General features: G+C 44.9%; 2 protein-coding genes across 3 annotated transcripts in view; both read left to right on the top strand.

The window, feature by feature from the left end:
* Nucleotides 1-11,954, top strand: part of zbtb46 (zinc finger and BTB domain containing 46) — a 72,945-nt gene extending 60,991 nt beyond the window's left edge. For both annotated transcript variants that reach the window (XM_088289973.1, XM_088289972.1), the window contains exons 4-7: nucleotides 2,878-3,186; nucleotides 7,753-8,069; nucleotides 9,396-9,441; nucleotides 9,529-11,954. In XM_088289973.1, coding sequence (XP_088146099.1) covers nucleotides 2,878-3,186; nucleotides 7,753-8,069; nucleotides 9,396-9,441; nucleotides 9,529-10,301 — 1,445 coding nt within the window. In that variant the 3' untranslated portion in view covers nucleotides 10,302-11,954. The remainder of the gene's footprint in view (nucleotides 1-2,877; nucleotides 3,187-7,752; nucleotides 8,070-9,395; nucleotides 9,442-9,528) is intronic.
* LOC148340628 (zinc finger and BTB domain-containing protein 46-like) lies at nucleotides 11,931-17,412 on the top strand. The gene is made up of 3 exons (XM_088289974.1): nucleotides 11,931-12,154; nucleotides 12,772-12,947; nucleotides 13,851-17,412. The coding sequence occupies exons 1-3, from the start codon at nucleotides 11,944-11,946 to the stop codon at nucleotides 14,286-14,288; spliced, it is 825 nt and encodes a 274-aa protein (XP_088146100.1). The 5' UTR covers nucleotides 11,931-11,943; the 3' UTR covers nucleotides 14,289-17,412.
* Nucleotides 17,413-17,699: the final 287 nt, after the last annotated feature.

Raw genomic sequence — 17,699 nt, 5'->3', positions numbered from 1 at the left:
GGGGCAGAGCTCTAATGAATTCTTGCACCTCATGCCCTCTGCACCAACCCCTACACCTCCTTCTTGATTAACTTTGTGTGAATAAGTGTGTGTGTGTATGCGTGCGTGCGTGTGTGTGTGTACGCATGTTTTATACGTATCTTGTCTCCTTCCTCCACAGATCAACACCCCCGCTCTTTTATATGCTCCCTTGCCATTTTTTTTCCCAACCTCCTCCTTCACTCCTACTATCCAAAGCTCCTCTCGAGCATCATTCGTGTAACTTGAGCTCCTTTTTTCTGTCACTGTATACAAGAAGCGCTTGTCACAAAATGAGGTACCCAAGCACAAGATGTTGCATCAAAACAATCTTTCTTTTACCCTTGAGATTCATTTATCAATTACTGGTGCCTTGAGATATGCGACTTGACTTCTGATTTTCTGATCAAACTAAAAGAAATGATACCTTCACATAGCTCTGCGCTAGTAAAGTGCAATTAGCTTAATGCAAACAAAGGATAGTTGTGATTTTCTAAACAATGACCCACATGCATATGTTCTTTATCCTCTATAAAAAAATAGTGATTCCAGCATTTTACTGAATTACTTACAGTTGTATAAGGAAAGTACAATTCGTCTTAGATTTTGTATGCATGATTGTATTATACTGTCCCTGGTGCTCAAGGTGAGCACAACAAATGGGATTGCAGCATTATATTATGAGGAAAAATGTGTGTTTGCTTTTAATTTAGTTATGTTTTATTTATTTTTTTTACAAAGTACATGAATAGAGAGTTTTTGTTATTTTGGGGTGGAGGGTTAAAATGGATTAATGGCATTTCTATTCATTTCAGTGCTGAAAGATGATTTGAGATGCTAATGGTTTCACGTTATTAGCGTGGTTACGGAACTCTTATTTCGATGCACCAACATTTATCTGTGCTTAAACGCACCCCCCCGTTGCTCGATGGTCATTCATCTATACGGGTGATGAAAATGACAAGTGTGCATGAGAGAGTGGTCAACATTGACCTAGTGCGCTGTGTGGAAAGGCTGTGGCGCCATCAGTATTCCAGACATGGAGGCAAACTCCCGCCGCTGTCACCTTGACTTCGTCTGCACAAGGCAAGGCTGAACAGCAAACATACATTACTGTCCACCATTGTCGTTCACGTGGACAAAAACCTTGACTTGTGCCCACCTTTTGGGGTTTTAAGCTCTTCATCATTCTTTTTTTTTTTTTTTTTTGTGCCTCTGTGCTTATTAGAGCTGACTTCAGCTGCTCTGTTGAGCCGCACTTCAAAAGACACATTGGTGCCTTGAGATACAAGTTTAATTTGTTCCATGACCATGCTTGTAACTCAAAACACTGAAATCATCTATTGCCATTGAAATGATTGGAAATGCCATAAATCTGCCATAAATCTGTTCCAACTAAAAATTGTACTTTATAAAAACATCCAGTAATAATATAATTAAATCTACATACATATATACATAATTTAATCACACTTCCGTCAATTCAAAAAGGCCATTGTGCATGACGCTTGCCATCCCGGGTCACATGAGTACCCCACTGGTCTGTTCTAAAAAGAGCTCACCATTGATGGGACGTTTTCCAGGACTGTTATCAAAGTTATCATTTGAAAATGTACACACTGGCAGAGATACAAGATACATAGAAACAAAGTGTTGTATGCGCAACATTGTTTTATTTCCTTATTGTTGTTCAAAAAATAATAATTAATATTAACATTGTTTGAGGTAATGTGAGCGAATTTGGTATTTGAAAATTGTGTCTCAAACTAGGTAGCCATTTGTGTTCATCAGTACCCAAGAAATAGCTCTCGTTTTCAAGACGGTTGGTGACCCCTGGTATAAACGTCTCGGATTGGCTCAGCTCCTTGCAGATGATGAGCAATATATGTCAAAATTAATTAATGTATATTTATTCACTGTGCCCAGAAATGTGTCAGTGTTGTTGTAGGCTTGTCATTCCTTTAGATAGGCAAAGCTATTTTGCGCAATTTAGATTTGCTAATTTGTTGCAGGTGTGGCAGCCCGTCATCAGTTTTATGTCCTTTAGGATGCCACGAAAATGCACCTGAGTGTGTTTGTGTGTACGGGCACAAGTGTCTATGTGGAAATGTCAGCTGTCATCAGCGTTGTTGCAGCTCCCATGGAAGCTCCAACATCGCAACTTTGCTCCTCTCTCGGAATCCATACACAGACGCAATGTTTGAGTTTCTACCTAACTTTCAAACCTTTAGTGGACAGACTGCCGGAGATGAGGCATGGGAGTTGAATGAAATGTAACGCTTGTCTGCACGTGAACGATAGCTCTGATGAAAGGTTTGAAAGAATTGTTTTAATACAGCTTTTCTAGTGTTCTCTCTCAAGGTGATATCACTGTCAGGTCAAGGCCTTAAATCGTGACAGCTTTTTCAAAAACAATGTTTTTGTATGAGCGCCATCCTTTTTATCCACACAGCGAGCGAGTCACAAATCCAGACTGGTGGAGTCTCCGGCCTACACAGAGGCTTGTAATCGCTGGAATAAAGTTGAGGCAACACTGTGTGAGGCATTGCCACTTGCCGCCCAATTGACTTGCACTTTGCTGGCTTGTGTTGCATGAACAGTTCGAGTTGAACGATTAATGCAAATGAAGGGGACTTGTTGACTTTGTTTGCGCCAGCCTTGTTTAATGGAATTTTAAGAAGTTGCTGTCTTGAAGACTGCAAGTGAAATTGTCTAGTAAGTTCACAAATCTAATTGATGATAAACTCTTTCAGGTTAATTCATGGATAACATTCTTCAAGATGCTTCACTAATTTTATGGATGTCGGCAAAAGAACATAAGAAGCACTCACGTCTTCTATTCTATTTCTGTTGACTCAGACGCAGACGTGACCGAACCCAACAGCTCCGACAGCCGCGGGGAACGCCTCGACTTCTTTCTCAAACAGGAAGAGGCTCTCACAGCGGAGCCGGGCTTCCTGGGGCCCAACGAATCAGAGGAGGCGGGAGGTGGAGGAGGAGGAGTCGGCAGCGGAGGCAGAGGCGGTGGCGGGATGATTTCGTCGGTAGCCAACCTGAAGGCGGCGCTGATGAGTAAGAACAGCCTGCTGTCACTGCGGGCTGAGATGATGGGAGATGATAACCCCTTGCTCTATGAGTACCTTCCCAAAGGAGGACACTCTTTGACGTGTAAGTCCTTTTTTCTTAACACACACAAACCCTGTCTCGACCAGGGGTCCCAAACATGAGTAGCCTGCAAGCCTGTTCTAAAAATATCCCACGAGTTATGACACATTATGAATTCCTTGGAATGTGGATGAAATCGAGTTATTGATCATTTCTTGCCTTGTTACATCATTGTTCATCATTATTGTGAGAAATCATTAACATGATCTGAGTCATCCCTTCAGTGTGATTATCAATTAGTAACATACAAACTAAAGGTCATTTGAGCAAGTTTGTTATTTCAGAAGTTTGATTCACAAACTGGTAACCGTTGGCATTAATCATGGGCAAGAAGTTGCTCTTATTTTCAAAAATTCTGTAAGTCTAATACGTGTCAATTTTTGCTCTCTTTACACTAACCACATAACATTATTGAGACACCAACGTAAACCTGAAACTAGAATGTCTCCAAAATGAGAGTCAAATGTCGGGAGAACAAAAGCAACCATACACACAGGCTATATGGTGACATGCCAGTTGGCAAAAGACAGCCTTTAACAATTCCGTCTGGAAAAGAACTGACTGGTTATAGAAAATACAAGTCATTGGGAATCCATCAATCCCATTGCTTACATGATCACAACAAAGGCTACCGCAGGACTCAAGTATACAGCTACGTGCTGAGGAGGAAAATCAAAGTTATTATGATAAAAGTGTTGCCACTCAGTCTGCGTGCGCTCAGTTCACCGGCTTGCTCCAGTCAACTCATATCTGACGTGAGGGGAAAAAAATGTTGGGGTCACGATGCACCCACGTTAGTTAGCAGCGGTTGACCACGGGTTCGCACAAAACCTTTACTTGGTCCTGATACGGCCTGTGGAAGATGTCAGCAGTATACCATCAGTGACTCGGTGAGAGTCCCAAATCATCCTATTTATATTTTGAAATGACACACATGTAATTCTCCTCAACCCAATTGCTTCACACAAGATGGTCATCAGGTGACTGGAAATGTCAGCACACAAGCATCAGCAACCCCCACTATTTCCTTTGTCAAGTACTCTATTTGGATGGTTCTCAAGGCGTGCACCTACCGTACCGTATGTATGAGTGTGCGTGTGCGTGTTTGTGCGTGTGAGTGCGTGTGGAGCCACTCGACTGCTGTGGCTGTCAATGGTGACTCGTCAGCGGTGACTCAGTGCGAGGACATTTTGTTGCTGTCAGGGGAAGATTTGTTTGCTTAATTGTGGAAGTTGCTTTGAGCGCATCACTGCAACTCAATTAACTGCACGTTAAATGTCTCAAAATGATCACGTACAAGCGAAAAATAGATTGGAAATGCCTTCAGTCTTGATGTTTCTTAACAATTTGCTTACACTTAATGTTCTGCTAAGTGATGCGGCATGTTAGTAGAACCCAGAAGCTCATCAATAATCTCATCAATAATTTCAATAACTGACAAAGAAACAGCCTAATTCACCACATTAACAATTTTTTTTCTTACTTTTGGTTTCATGCGTGTTTGAGTGTGCGTTGCTGTGGGTAAAATGATGCATGTCTTGTGTTTGTATTGCTTTGCTTTTACTGGCTAGTAATTGGATCTTTTTTTCCTGAGCGGTGCCTGCCTCTGAGCGCTGCAGAGAAGCAAAGGAAAAAGAGGAACAACTCTGGGCCGGGTCATGCCCTACTCACCTGCAAAATGAAAGCCGGCGACTGAATAGCTCGATACGCACGCATGTGCTCGCTCGTGTACGTCGCAAGTGCAAAGTGTGTGAGATTGAGAGGTTTCTGTTAGCTTCAGAAGGTTTCACGTGGTTTCTGGCTCCAGGCAAGACAAGAGGCTCGCTCTCATACAGCTTTGACTGCATATGAATAAGAGATTTGGCGAATTTGGAGGATGTTAAACATGGTGGCGAGGATTTTCTTGGTTGGTGAGCAACTAAGGAAACCCAGATTGCCTCCATTTGACTTTTGCAGATTTTAAAGAGACCTTGGAGGAGATGTTGATCGGTTATTCTGGAATAAGTCTGCACGGGGGCAGGGACGTGGTCGTCAAACTCACATCCCTCCCAGTGTTGGTCCCTGTGACTTTAAGGGGACATGAAAATAGACTGCACCTTTGATTACTGACTGGAGACGTCATCCTACGTTCACATGTTGCTGCTCCCTTTCCCCATGCTCTTGTTTTCACCCACCGCACTTCACATCCTTCCTGTCCCCTTCCCTTCCCCAACTCACTCCAACAACCCATCCACTTCTCCTTCACCCCTCCTTAACACTCATCCCTCACACTCGCCCGCTTTCCCTCCCCTTCTGGCCGCTTCCTTCAAGTCCTTCTTATTTGGCTCACTCTTGTCTCTTCCCCCCCCTCTACGCTTTTAGTGCGGTAGAGCATCAAAGTGGGTCTGTTTAAGATCCTGGGAAAGTATTGATCACGGGCAGGAAGGAGGTAAAGAAAGGTGACCCGATCCAATCCAACGGAGACCTCTGAACATTTGCAGAAGGCCTTGACTTTCCCCTCAGTATCTCATTTGTGTATGTGCTCCATCATACACTTGCCCTTTACTCAACTGCAGAGGGGGAAAGGCTTCCATTTGTTGAGAGAAATGGCACAAACTCGGCAGCTTGGACTGAGTCCGCCTGGATGGATCTGATGAAGACGTGTGGCTCCCCGGTGCATAGAAATGGATGTGCACAATATTGTGGAGGAACTGTTTGCTATTGAGCTGACCCTTACCTTGAGATCAAAGGGGGCCTTTCAAATGCATCTATTTGCTGTTTCAAAGAGGGGTCAGATGCAACGTGCATTCAAGTATGCGCTACATCACAAATACAGCCTGTAAGTTAGTCAGACTTCTAAATGCAATTAGGGAATTGACCCCACCGCCCCTTTGTGTGTCAGACAATCAATGGCAGACGGTGGATTTCTTCCGAGCTGTCCCGAGTGCACCTGTCCACGCTGCCGCTGTCTAAAGTGTGTGCAGCACATCCACTTGACGCTCTCATTGCAGTGCATTTCAATTAGAAAAACAATCGTCTTCACAGTGAATTTCCAATGGGGTGGGGAGGGGGAAGTTTTAAGACATGGTTTTTGTGATCATTTTATTGAAATTTCACGCGATCTGATGTCTGTTTAAATACACTAAGAGCAAAAGTGAGATTTCTTTTTAAACATGTTGCTTCTGTTCGTTCAGAGCTGATTCAAAACTGCCTCATGTTGTTTTTTTCTTCAAGTAATTTCTGAGGAAAAAGTTCAAACCCAAAAGCTTGTTGCCCGTGCCATTATTTGATGAGTGTGGGAGGAAGCAGCAAGAAAAAAAAACATATTTGGAAAGCTGACATCATTCAGTGCATTTTATATTCACCTCAAAAGGAAATAAGTACATTTTGGCATTGTTTGTTTGGGTTGGATATGGCAAAAAATTTTTTTTGGATGACCCCCGTTTTTATTGTCCATTGTGATGTGACATTTAACTAAATAAACATTAAAAAGAAAAAAAAGGAGGAGCAATATGCACACAATTCCAATAAGATGCAATACAAGCAAACAATGGGTGATATTGAAATGCAGACTTTTTTTATTACAAGTTTTAGATTTGGCTATATTTTGCATTTGCTGTTGAATGAGTAGTCCAATGAGTGTTTACGTGTATTTCATATTGCTCTTTCTATGGCTGTGACCTCCTCCTCCCTGGCTTTTTGGCCCCTCCTGATGTCACCAGAGGTGGGAAAAAGAATGGGAGTTGAGCATTCGTGTGTGTTCTCAGTAAGTGGGAGTGTCGGGTGCGGCAGTTCAACATTCCAGGAATCCGTCCACGGTCAAGCCTCTGTGTTGTGAGATTGTGTCCATTGTGTAGAGGAGGCGATAAATGGTTCACCCACTGCATAACTTTGCTGGTCTCTCTGGCAAACACTGTTGCACCCTCGCAAGACACGGTACCTACCATGCGTTAATGAATACAAATGCACAGTGAACATAAAATACCAATATGGGAATTGTTAGTGGGAGGTTTGTGGTTTTTGTTTTTAATGTGTTAATTCTTTGTGTCTGAACTTGTTGCTGGTATACATCTTCCCTGGTCGATGTCCTTTTGCCCTGCGTGTACAGAAAGTCTTCAATTGAGCTGCAAGATGGCACCTCTCCAAAACAATCTCCCTCCACGCTTCAGAGGATCCTCAAGCCCTCTCCTTATATGCATTTTACTCACTCGCAAAGCACCAACACACACACACCCCGGCACGCGCGCACACACACACACACACACACACACACCCATACAGCATCCTGTGTGCATGCATGTGGGTGGAAGGAGAAGAAGAGCAGTGGAGCAAATGGAAAAGAGAGAGAAGAGAAGCCCTAACCCTTTCCCCTCGGCTGGTGGAAAGTGAAACTTCAGAGTTTTTCTTCCTCCCCCTCTCCATCGTGTTTGATAGTACAGCACTGGCAGCCACTGTGTGCCCCTCCACCACCACCCCCGCCGCACACCCCTCCTGCCCACTCTCTCCCGTTATGTTCTGGTGGCCAGCTGCTAGCAGAGTATGCAGTTGTACGTGAGTGGGTGGGTGAGACTCGTTTCCTGTGCTCCTCAGGGCTCCGCTCCAACAACTACTGCAGCACGCTTCGGCCAGGGGCCACAGGGGCCACTATTCATAACAAACGGGGGGCTGGTTCTTCTCCTCCTCCTACTCTTCTTCCTCCTCATCTTCTACCAACACCGCCATCGTTACCGTCATCATCATCATCATCATTCCGCCCCTCCACACCGCCCACTCCCCCGCTTCCCGCTGAGCCGCAATCCCTGGAGGCCCCTGGATTGCGGGCAGGGGCACCCCGGCTGCACTCGGACATCTTGGATATGGAAGTGGATGAGGCCCCCGAGGGCCTGGCGTCCTCCACCCTGCCTGAGGTAAGCACAACGAGCCTGGCTCAACTCCAGAGGTGCAGGCTGTTCTCCGGGTTTCGCTCCTCCACTCGGGTCCAACTTTGATTCGAATGAGTGGATGCGAGCGTCCGGAAGGCTGCCTCACCCTATCTCGCGAACTCCCTGAGGGGGCTGAGTGGTGATTGAGGCTATAAAGTCACCAGCAAAGTGATGGAGGGCGGGCACGTGGCTTAGTTACGGGACAGAATGGCGGCTTTTGGGGTCATCGTCACTCAGTCTCCTCACAGTCTTTCAATATGTGTGGAATCTGGCATATTTCCTGCTTGCTTTGTCTTCCGTTCCAGATTTTACATTCTTTACTCATGTCTCTTCTTTTTATATAGCCAGGGCCAAAGGTTGCTGCTCAACGCTAGTGCTAAAGTAGCTTACAGTTGTTACTTTAAAGATGACATGTGGACACAATGACAGCCAGTATGTGTTGTAAGATGGCAGATAGCGGCTGAGGTGGAATCGATACAAGAAAACAATGAGAGGTTTGCTCTTGCAGTGCAGGAAATTGTTTGTTCTTTTCAGTGTGTGTCTGTGTGGGCGCGTGTGAGCGCGTCTGTGTGGCCGAGTGTATGTGTGTGTGTGTGTTGTTGTTTTTTTTGTGCCAGTCTGTGCGTGTGGGTAAGTAAGCCTTCATGAGGAACATTTGATTTCAAAAGGACTCGCCTCTCAATAAGTGTGCCCATCTCGACAGACAAGAGCGCATGCTTTTCCCCTCTTGTTCCCCTTTCCTCAGCACAGAAAAATGAGTGTTAGGGTCGCCAAGGAAATGGGTGCGGGTGAAGGAATGGACAAAGGCAGATGGAAAAAGGATGCAGTCAAGAGAGTATGTCAGAAAGGGAAGGAGGTTACCGTTTGCATTGTAGCTAAAATATTCATTCTCACCAAGCTTCCATCAAGAAGTCTGCTGCATTCATATCTTGTCTTATGGCTAGATCAGACTACATTTTAGCCTTGTTATTGTCCCGATTTACGATCTCCAGTGACTTTACAGATCAGGCCCTGCAAATTTTGTCCTTTTGTCCACAATCAAAAATGAGCTTAATTTGACAAGATTAGCCTAACAATTGTACAGGAGACAGTGACATCGTAATAACTGTGGTGAAGTGTTGTCAGCTGACCGAGACGCTGACTAGCAGTCGTCTGATGTAGTGCCATGGTGACGGAGCAAATGTTCCTAGTAGTCGGATCCAGATCTTATTGACACATCTTGTCCCACCTGCCTGCCTCCTACTTGCATGACCACCTCTCATACACGCTCTTTACATTTTTGTGGAATAACGCCATATTCTGTGCTTCCAGGATGGTGAAAAAGACAAAGATAAGCAGAAGGAATGCAACAACACAGGTAACGGCGAGGCCTTGAGTCGTCAAATCATGAGCACCTTTGTTGTGACTCGTTCTTTGAACGGTGATCGTTCTCTGTGTTGTTCAGGCTTGGAAGGTGACCAGTCTCCTACTGAGAGGGATCAGATGGCCAAAGCAACTTGTGCTGGTTCTCTGACAGTGCCTACGTCAGTGTTCATGGCTTCCAGTGAGATGGAGGGTCTGGCGGCGATGGCTAAAGAGACTAAATCAGGGATCCTGCCAGAAACCGGTGCCTGGACCTCGCAGGGGTTTGCCTGCTCCCTGTGCAAACGGCTGTTCAGCAGTCTGGAGTATCTTAGGGAGCACGAGTACCGCCACACCTTGTCTCTCATGGCCCTGTCCCTGGACTGGCCAAACATGCCCAGTCCATTCAGTCGGCCCAGCCAGTCCCAGTTTCTCCACTACCCCCAGTCTCTGTATCGCCCCGCCGTGGCCGAGCCCACCCCGGCGCGCTATTTCTGTTCGCAGTGTCCGGCGAGCTTCACCCTCAAGTCCAATGCAGACCGCCATGAGAAGACCATCCATTTTAAGAAAAAGCTCATGCAGTGCGTGTACTGTCTGAAGCATTTCAGGGACCGCACTGACCTGCACAGGCACTTGTCCTCCGTGCACTCCAAAGAGAGGGGCCACGTCTGCCCGGCGTGTACAAAGTCTTTTAGCACCCAGAAGAACCTGGCCACCCACATTAAAATCTGCTGCCAGGTGGGTTCTGCGCCAGGAGCTGTGCTCGGTGGTAGCTCGAGCATGTCTCAGGATGGTGATCAAGTCCCTCTGTGGACGCTTTCCGAAGAGATGAAAGTTGAAATTAGTAACGGTAGCATTTTGGACATAGAGAACTGAGAGGTTCTAGAAGTAATATTCACAGCCAGCAGTTGTTCATCTCACATGTGCATTCACGCCCAAAATGTGGTGAGAAAACGCCCCTTACAAAGATCATTCTTTTTTATTTTTTCATATAACTGAATTAAATTTATGACTTGAGGAGAGATCAAGAAGAATTTAAAAATGTCTATGCAAAGCTGGTCTTATTACTTTTTAATGAATTTACCTGTTAACTACTTGAAATCCTCAATGATATTCACACGTTGTGACGCCAGGCAGAAACGTTTTTCTTCCCAAACTTTATCTTACCCCCTCTCAATGAGGGAGAAAGCACAACTCAAAAGAATTCAAATCTGCCAGGCTGTCCTGAGGCTAAGCAACACCACCACCTGCAGGACATTGGTTGCACTGCACCATTTGCTCTTCTCACCTCTGAAGTATTTAAAACAAAAAGATGCTTTAAAGTGTATTTTTATAAAACTGTCGCGTCCACCTCCAGGTGCAGGATTAGCAGAAGCTTGTCCTTTGTCACCATAATAACCTGAACTCGTCCGACACACAGTGCAGATGGCAAGCTGTGAAGGACAAGACAAAGCATGCTAAAACAATGGGCCCAGTGGCAGTCAGCTGGGGGTTGGGTCGTGTCATTTTCTCTCCGTCCCTCATCTGGAGGTCTTAGCCGTTGAGAGCGGCAAGAGATGGCCTGTAATTGGTCCTTGGTGGCTACAGCCCTCCTTAACCCTTGACCCCTAATCAAAAGAGGAAGTGGGGACAGAGGGGCAGGTGCCCTTTAGACCCGATTTGTTCAGTGACATCACTGGTGCAGGAAGATAATGGTGAGCTCAGGACTAAAAGAAAGGAACTGGAGAAATACAAGAACTCACTGCAAGAGATCTGATCCTGCATGAGTACTTGTTTTGTTAAAGTCACACTAATTTCTGCCAAAGATTTAGAACGAGCATTTACATTATATATGATATCATTATATACAATCGGCCAGGGTAATCTGCTTCTTCTTTGATAGAAAATATGGTAGTAGTATATATGGCCCCTCAAAATGTTGTTCACTAATAAGAACACCATGGTTCTCAGTTTTCTCGTCGCAACATGTTGTTTAATGGGTGCGAGGGTCAATCACCTGCTGTCCAGGTGTGAGTCGCTGACTGCAGTTTTTTCCCCACGATCGACCAGTTGGTCACGTCCGTCCGCGTAGCTCCGTATGTGGCGGGCCTTGAGCTCTATCTAATCTTGCGCACCCACAGTGACAGGAGACATGCGTCTTTGTTTCCCTTGAACTCTGTCTGAGAAATTGTGCTTCCATGTGCCCAATAGAAGCAGAGCACTGGAACTGAGAGCCTTTTTTGATACCAGCTCCCCACATGCCAAATCCTTTCAGAAACCAAAATCCCCATTTCTCAGGTAGCACGCGCTGTCCTGGACAGCAGCTGCAACAGATGGAAGGTTTAGGCAAGTCAGGATCTCTTCTTTGTTTCTTCTTCAGATTTGCATAATACAGTACGCTAGTACAGTATGTTGCTGTGTGCATTCAGATGTGTTGTCTCTTTTGAAAAGGTGCTGTATGATAATGTACTTTTCTAAAAAAAAAAAAATGCTGAATTTGAAATCATGTTTGAATGCTGCAATGAAACTTGAATAAAACATGGAAACTTATCAGGTGTTGTTGTTGCTGCTTTTGTACCTTTGTCCGAATGTCGTGCACAGTGACAGTCCCACAACAAAACCAACGATATGTCAACGCAATGGCTTGTCCTCTTTGTGTTCTTGCACGTTTTTTTTGGTGTGTATTTTTCTTTCCTCCCCATCCATCTCTTTTGATTGCTTTACTCAGAGCAGAAGTCGTGGCAACAGAGGTAATCATTTTATTTTGTTTAAATGTGTCGTTCAACGCTGCTTTTCATTCAGTCCACTCCAGTCTTGAGCTTTCATGGTCATACACTCTCAAATTCCTCACACTCACACATCTCTCTTAATGATCATTTAAGACTCAACTGGAGACGGAATTCTAAACGTTGCCTCACCTAACCTTTCCCTTAGATGTGAAACCAGTGTACACTAGTGTTTATTCTTTACCTTGAGTCTCCCTTTCTGCGAGTGATTTTTTTTATTTCCCCATCGCCAACCTCTGTGTTAGTGTCTGTGTTGTCTGTCGCAGAGACCTTCCCGAGCATCTCAACCCGACTGAATGTAGCTCCAGTATTTATACGATCGCTTTTCTTTTGATGCTTTGGTATAGTGGAAAAACTGTTGCCAGGGCAACTGTAGCTGGGATCGGGGTTGGCCATGGGGATTGATGATACATTTATTTGTCAAGCACCCTGCTAATTAAGTGCGATAACTGAACACTGATGGGTTTATTTAAAAGAGATCTATTCAAGTCTAATCTTTTTTTCTCTCTACCTCTACACCCCCCCCCCCCCACTTGCCCTCACAACACCCCCAACCCGCTATCCTCCCTTTGTCCCTGCAGTGAATGACTTCACAGTGATCCGTAAAAAGTTCAAGTGCCCCTACTGCAGTTTCTCTGCCATGCACCAATGCATCCTGAAGAGACACATGCGCTCCCACACTGGCGAGAGGCCCTACCCGTGCGAAATTTGTGGAAAGAAGTTCACTCGGCGGGAACACATGAAGAGGCACACGCTGGTGAGTGCCATTAAGTCATCACCGATAGGGGACAGTCTCGCGGTAAAAAAATGGAAGAAAGCGTAAAGAATCTGTTAGCCAAGATGGCCCATTTTCACTAATAAGCTCACTTTACATATTTTTGATCAGGAAACTGAAATTAGTGATCATTTTCTTTTTTGTCCATTCATTTTGGAGGCGTGAGGAAATAAGTGACGACTTGAAAAACGCCTACTTTTAATGAGTAATATAGCCACGCCCTCCTCCGCTCTCCCCATGTTTCTGTAGGAGTCATGGAAGGGACCAATTACAAACTCTCCATTGGAAATCATTGTAATTTCATTGCTTATAACACTCAAAAACGGTGATCAATTGGCGCCAAAATTCATGTGGACATCCCTACCTATGACCACTTCAACATATCAAAAGGATGAACCTCTGCGTGGCTGATATATATGAGAATGAGGAACTGTGGAAGTAAGCTGAGTTACATAGATGATTACTGGGAGGAGCGTAGACAGCTTCTATGAACATTGACGCGCGGCCCCGACTAAAAGCACATGCCGCTCCACGATGCACGTCGTCCCAGAATTAGTCTCTATCTGAAATCAACGCTCACTCACTCTCACGCTGAAGCTGGCAGGTGAAAGCGGCGTCCGACATGAACGCGACTGCTTGAGAGGACAAAGCCATCCGTGGCATGAAGCCGCGGGAAGAGTGAGGAGCTAATTTTATTGCGCTGACGACTTTTGTTTTTACGGCCTGAAGCTAATTGTTATTCACCGTGCCGTTCTTCTACTGTTAGCTGGGGAGGGAAGGCGGCGATAAAGATTCATGCCCGTGTGGTCAATAGACACACGCAACAAAAGTATTTGGACTTACTTACCTCTAACTTGCACCTGCTGATGTGTTTCCGCCTTGCAGGTGCACAGTAAAGACAAGAAGTACGTGTGTAAAGTGTGCAGCCGCGTGTTCATGTCAGCGGCCAGCGTCGGAATCAAACATGGCTCTCGGCGTCACGGCGTCTGCGTTGACTGCTCCGGTCGGGGCATGGCGGCGTTGCTGGACCACAGCGGCGAAACCGGGGGAGACGTTTCTCCGGAGGAGGAGCTGTACGCGGGCGATCGCTTCCACGACGACCAGGCCGAGTGTGACGGCGACGGCGAGGATGAGATGATGGCGGAAGGGGAGGGCGAGACAATGGGCGAAGGGGAAGACGATGCGGCCAAGTGGAAGGTGGAGGAAGGTATGGCGGCGGAGACTCGGCGAGCGCTGGACAACGAGAAGGAGGAGAGCGATTCCTCGGCGCAGGAGGGCGAGCCGCAGAATGGGAGCGTGAGGGACTTTGCGTGGATCTCCTAAAACCTGCCCGGCTCCTGCTAGCGACTCGACAACCCATCTGTGAAGATCTTTTTGGGGATCTTTTGGGCATCTCTTGACCCCGCGATGGTGGCCAGGCCTTCCTTCCTTTGACATGGAGACGCCGCAACGATGATTTACAAATAACCGAAACTCACAGTTGGCGACAAGCGATCACACGTCTTTTTCTGCTTACCTCCTTTTACCTCTGATGCAGTGTTTTGCTCTTTCAGTCTCTTTGTGATTGAGGTCAAGGACGTGGCGACACTGGTCTGCGACTTTGTGCGTTTGCCATCACAATCACCATGGAAACCAGGGATCACTGTCAATGCGAGGGAAGGAAGTGGTCCCCCTCCATGTCCTTTTTTTTTTTTGTCTCTGTGAGTAAAGGGAGCACCTCAATCGACTTGTCTTTCCCGTTCTCCATCGATTGCAAAGCTCCAAGTGTCATGAGGACGAGGCGGGCGTTCCGACGCCACACTGTGGACCGAGTCCTACTGCCACAGATTTGCACTTTAATGACGCTGACTCCTATGGAAGCAACCAAGCCCACGGTCGACAATTTGTAATCTGTTCTTGACTGACCTAAAGAACTCGGTTACCGCACCTACCTTTAAGAATCGACGCCCTCTTGACTGTTCTCAGCGCATCGGAATCACGGATCCTTTGTGCAGGTTCTCTTCTTTTATCGCCTTTGCCCTCCGAAGACAAGTGTCTTTCATTTTTTCTTCAGTTTGGTTCACAGTTGCTACGGTTCGGTGGAGTTTTGAAACATGTACATAAAATTGTTCGGAAGGGAAATTGACGTGGACGGATCGGATGCTTGTCCGTCATGGCGGACATGATCGAGCCACACTTAAGCTAACGGCTGCCTTTTTTTGGGGGGGTTTTCTTTTGTTTGTTTTATTTTCCTACCCCTCTTCTGGTTCAGTCACGCAACTCCCAAGATTTACAATATGCAGACTTTTTTTTCCAAGCTTGATCTTTTTTTCTTTTTTTCCAAAGGCCCAGCCTGCCATCACATGGTGACAAAAGATGGCTGAAAATGTGATCTTGATATTGCGAGACTTTTGTTATTGTTGGCTATTTATTGGATGTGTGTGTGAGAACTCTTCCTCTTTCTTTCACGCTGGCGTGCATGTGTGTAAGTGTGCGTGGGTGTGTGTGTGTGTGTGTGTGTGAACTGAGTGGAACGTATGCAAGGACGCTCGCTAAGTCTTTAGTGGTTTCCTAAGATTGTTGCAATGTTTTTAACGTGCGCTATTGACAAATGGAGTCAGGCAGATGACAAGTCTTATTATGATTATCGCAACTATGATTACTGTGGTTGATGTTCCTATTATTCATTATTATTATTATTATTATTAAGTGCTGGATGCTAAGCGTTGATGTGTTTTAATTTGGGAATGTTCTATAAATTGTTCAATTTGAAAAAAAAAAAAGAAAGCTTTTATACTTTGCCTTGTTGTGGACAGCAAGCCATGGGGCTTTTCTCAACCTTTTTATTGTGCCAGTTGACGCTCTTTCTGTCGTATTTGCTTTTTTTCTACTGGGGGGAAAACACTGTTAACCGTCTGTTTGATATTGATTGCGACCTATATTCTGCACATGCTTTTTGCATCACTAATGTACACTAATTGATGAATAGTGAACCAAAAACAATCTCGTACCTTGTATACATAAGTGCTTTTGTTCCATAGTCTGTGTGTGCAGGTGCTTTTGGACATCTTTGGTGTGCTTTTTTTTTTCTTTTGTCACGTTTTGATAATGTGCACATGTTGTTGTTGCAACTCTGAAGGGCTGCGTGGCGAGTTTAGTCAAAAGTGTATCCTCACATGATAAACAATCAAGGGAGAAAAACAGCATGCAGACAAACACTTTTGGGAGCGTGAGTCCGGCACACATCAGGCCTCTCGCTCTCCAAAAAAGTTGTTGTGGATGGACTGCACCTCCCAGTACACGTTTTTGATTTGATTTGTGTTATTTATTGTGCTTTTGTTCGACTCTCTTTTCACATAGTTGCGATTTGATCGGGTGTTTAACTGGACGAAGACACTGGGGAGTGGATTTTATCGAATGTTCATGATGTGTGTGTTTGTGTGTGAACGAGAGACCCCTGCACGCTTCTCACAACCTCAACCTCGTCTTCTTCCTCATACCGGGTCGTACTTCAGGAAAACGTTTGCCATCAACCGCCTCAAATATGTGCCTCGATGACCTGTTGACCTGCACGCTTGTGAGACAAGTTGGCTGATTCTTCAGTGGGATGAGATGAAACCTTTTCTAGACAAATCAAGATTCCCCTCCCCACTGTTCGTTGATGAGCGCCTGTGCCCTTTTTTGTTGTTGGCGTGCGTGTGGTCGTGGTCTAACTGCATGCCCGTGTTTGTTTTGTCATACCAAAGCGATGTCTTCAGCATCCGCGCACAACTCTCATTCCACGCGATGCAAAACTGGAACTGTTTGCTCTAGTGCAAAGGATTATGGGTAATTCTTCAATGTTGACAATTCCTCATTTTGCTTGATTCACATGCGCAAATCATGAAGCCATAGATATGGGTATATCTATAGTATACTATATTTCAAAATTGCCGCTTTTTACTTTAGAGTTTGTTCTTCTACTAAGAGTGATGTGTGTAAACCTTCATATATATGGATTTATATGACTATATTTATTTTCTCAACTTTAAGAGGGTCTTTGATTTGTACAAGGTCGCACTTGAAGCTTGAGCTTTGCTTATTTTCACTGGGAATATTGTTCAATATGAAACAGACTTTGTATTGATGATACAAAAACTGTGTTTGTAACAAAATGTGTTTAAATACCCCGCCCTTCAAAAAACGAAAACAAAACAAAACAAAAAAAAAAATAACAACCTGTCCTGTCTGTTTTTTGTTTGTTTCGTTTGGATTTTGTTTTGGGCAGAGTAAGTGCTCTTGTGCAGATAGTTTTGAGTTACTTGCAAGTTTGATCACTCTACGTTTTTACAGTCGACCTTAAGCCTCCAGTTTTGATGTTGGCCCAACGGCCGTGCAAGCTAACGTCATGTTTAGTGGAAGAATTAGCTTGACTATTATTTGCAAAAATCAATCAGTCTCAATAAATTTTGAAATTGCTGCTGTAAAATGTATTTCACGTGTTTTTTTTTTCTCTAAGTACTGAGTGCTCGCCACTAGAGGGCGCAAAAGACACGTCAACCAATTTTGCCTTCCAAAGCTGTTCAGTATTGGCAAAAGTAGGCCCACTCTGTAATTAAGTACAATTACTGTCCTCTACAAATAATCTAAACCTCAAAAATGGCTCTGGTACCGAATCATCTCTATCTGATTTTTTTCCTGGTCGTCTTGTACGTGACTAACATGATTTTTTTCACAGTAAACTATGCATTTTTTTTCAGTGTATGACGTTCATAC

Source organism: Idiotropiscis lumnitzeri, chromosome 3 (assembly GCF_059441095.1).
Source record: "Idiotropiscis lumnitzeri isolate Australia: NSW breed Sydney's pygmy pipehorse chromosome 3, RoL_Ilum_1.0, whole genome shotgun sequence".
NCBI lineage: Eukaryota > Metazoa > Chordata > Actinopteri > Syngnathiformes > Syngnathidae > Idiotropiscis > Idiotropiscis lumnitzeri.
This window is presented reverse-complemented; position numbering and strand designations above follow the sequence as displayed.

What these genes read in the sequence shown, in the direction of transcription:
- LOC148340628 (XM_088289974.1), top strand. Translation starts at nt 11,944, where the DNA reads ATGGAAACTTATCAGGTGTTGTTGTTGCTGCTTTTGTACCTTTGTCCG. An exon ending in CAGAAGTCGTGGCAACAGAG is followed by an intron (nt 12,155 to 12,771) that starts GTAATCATTTTA and finishes TTGTCCCTGCAG; the next exon opens with TGAATGACTTCACAGTGATC. An exon ending in ACATGAAGAGGCACACGCTG is followed by an intron (nt 12,948 to 13,850) that starts GTGAGTGCCATT and finishes TCCGCCTTGCAG; the next exon opens with GTGCACAGTAAAGACAAGAA.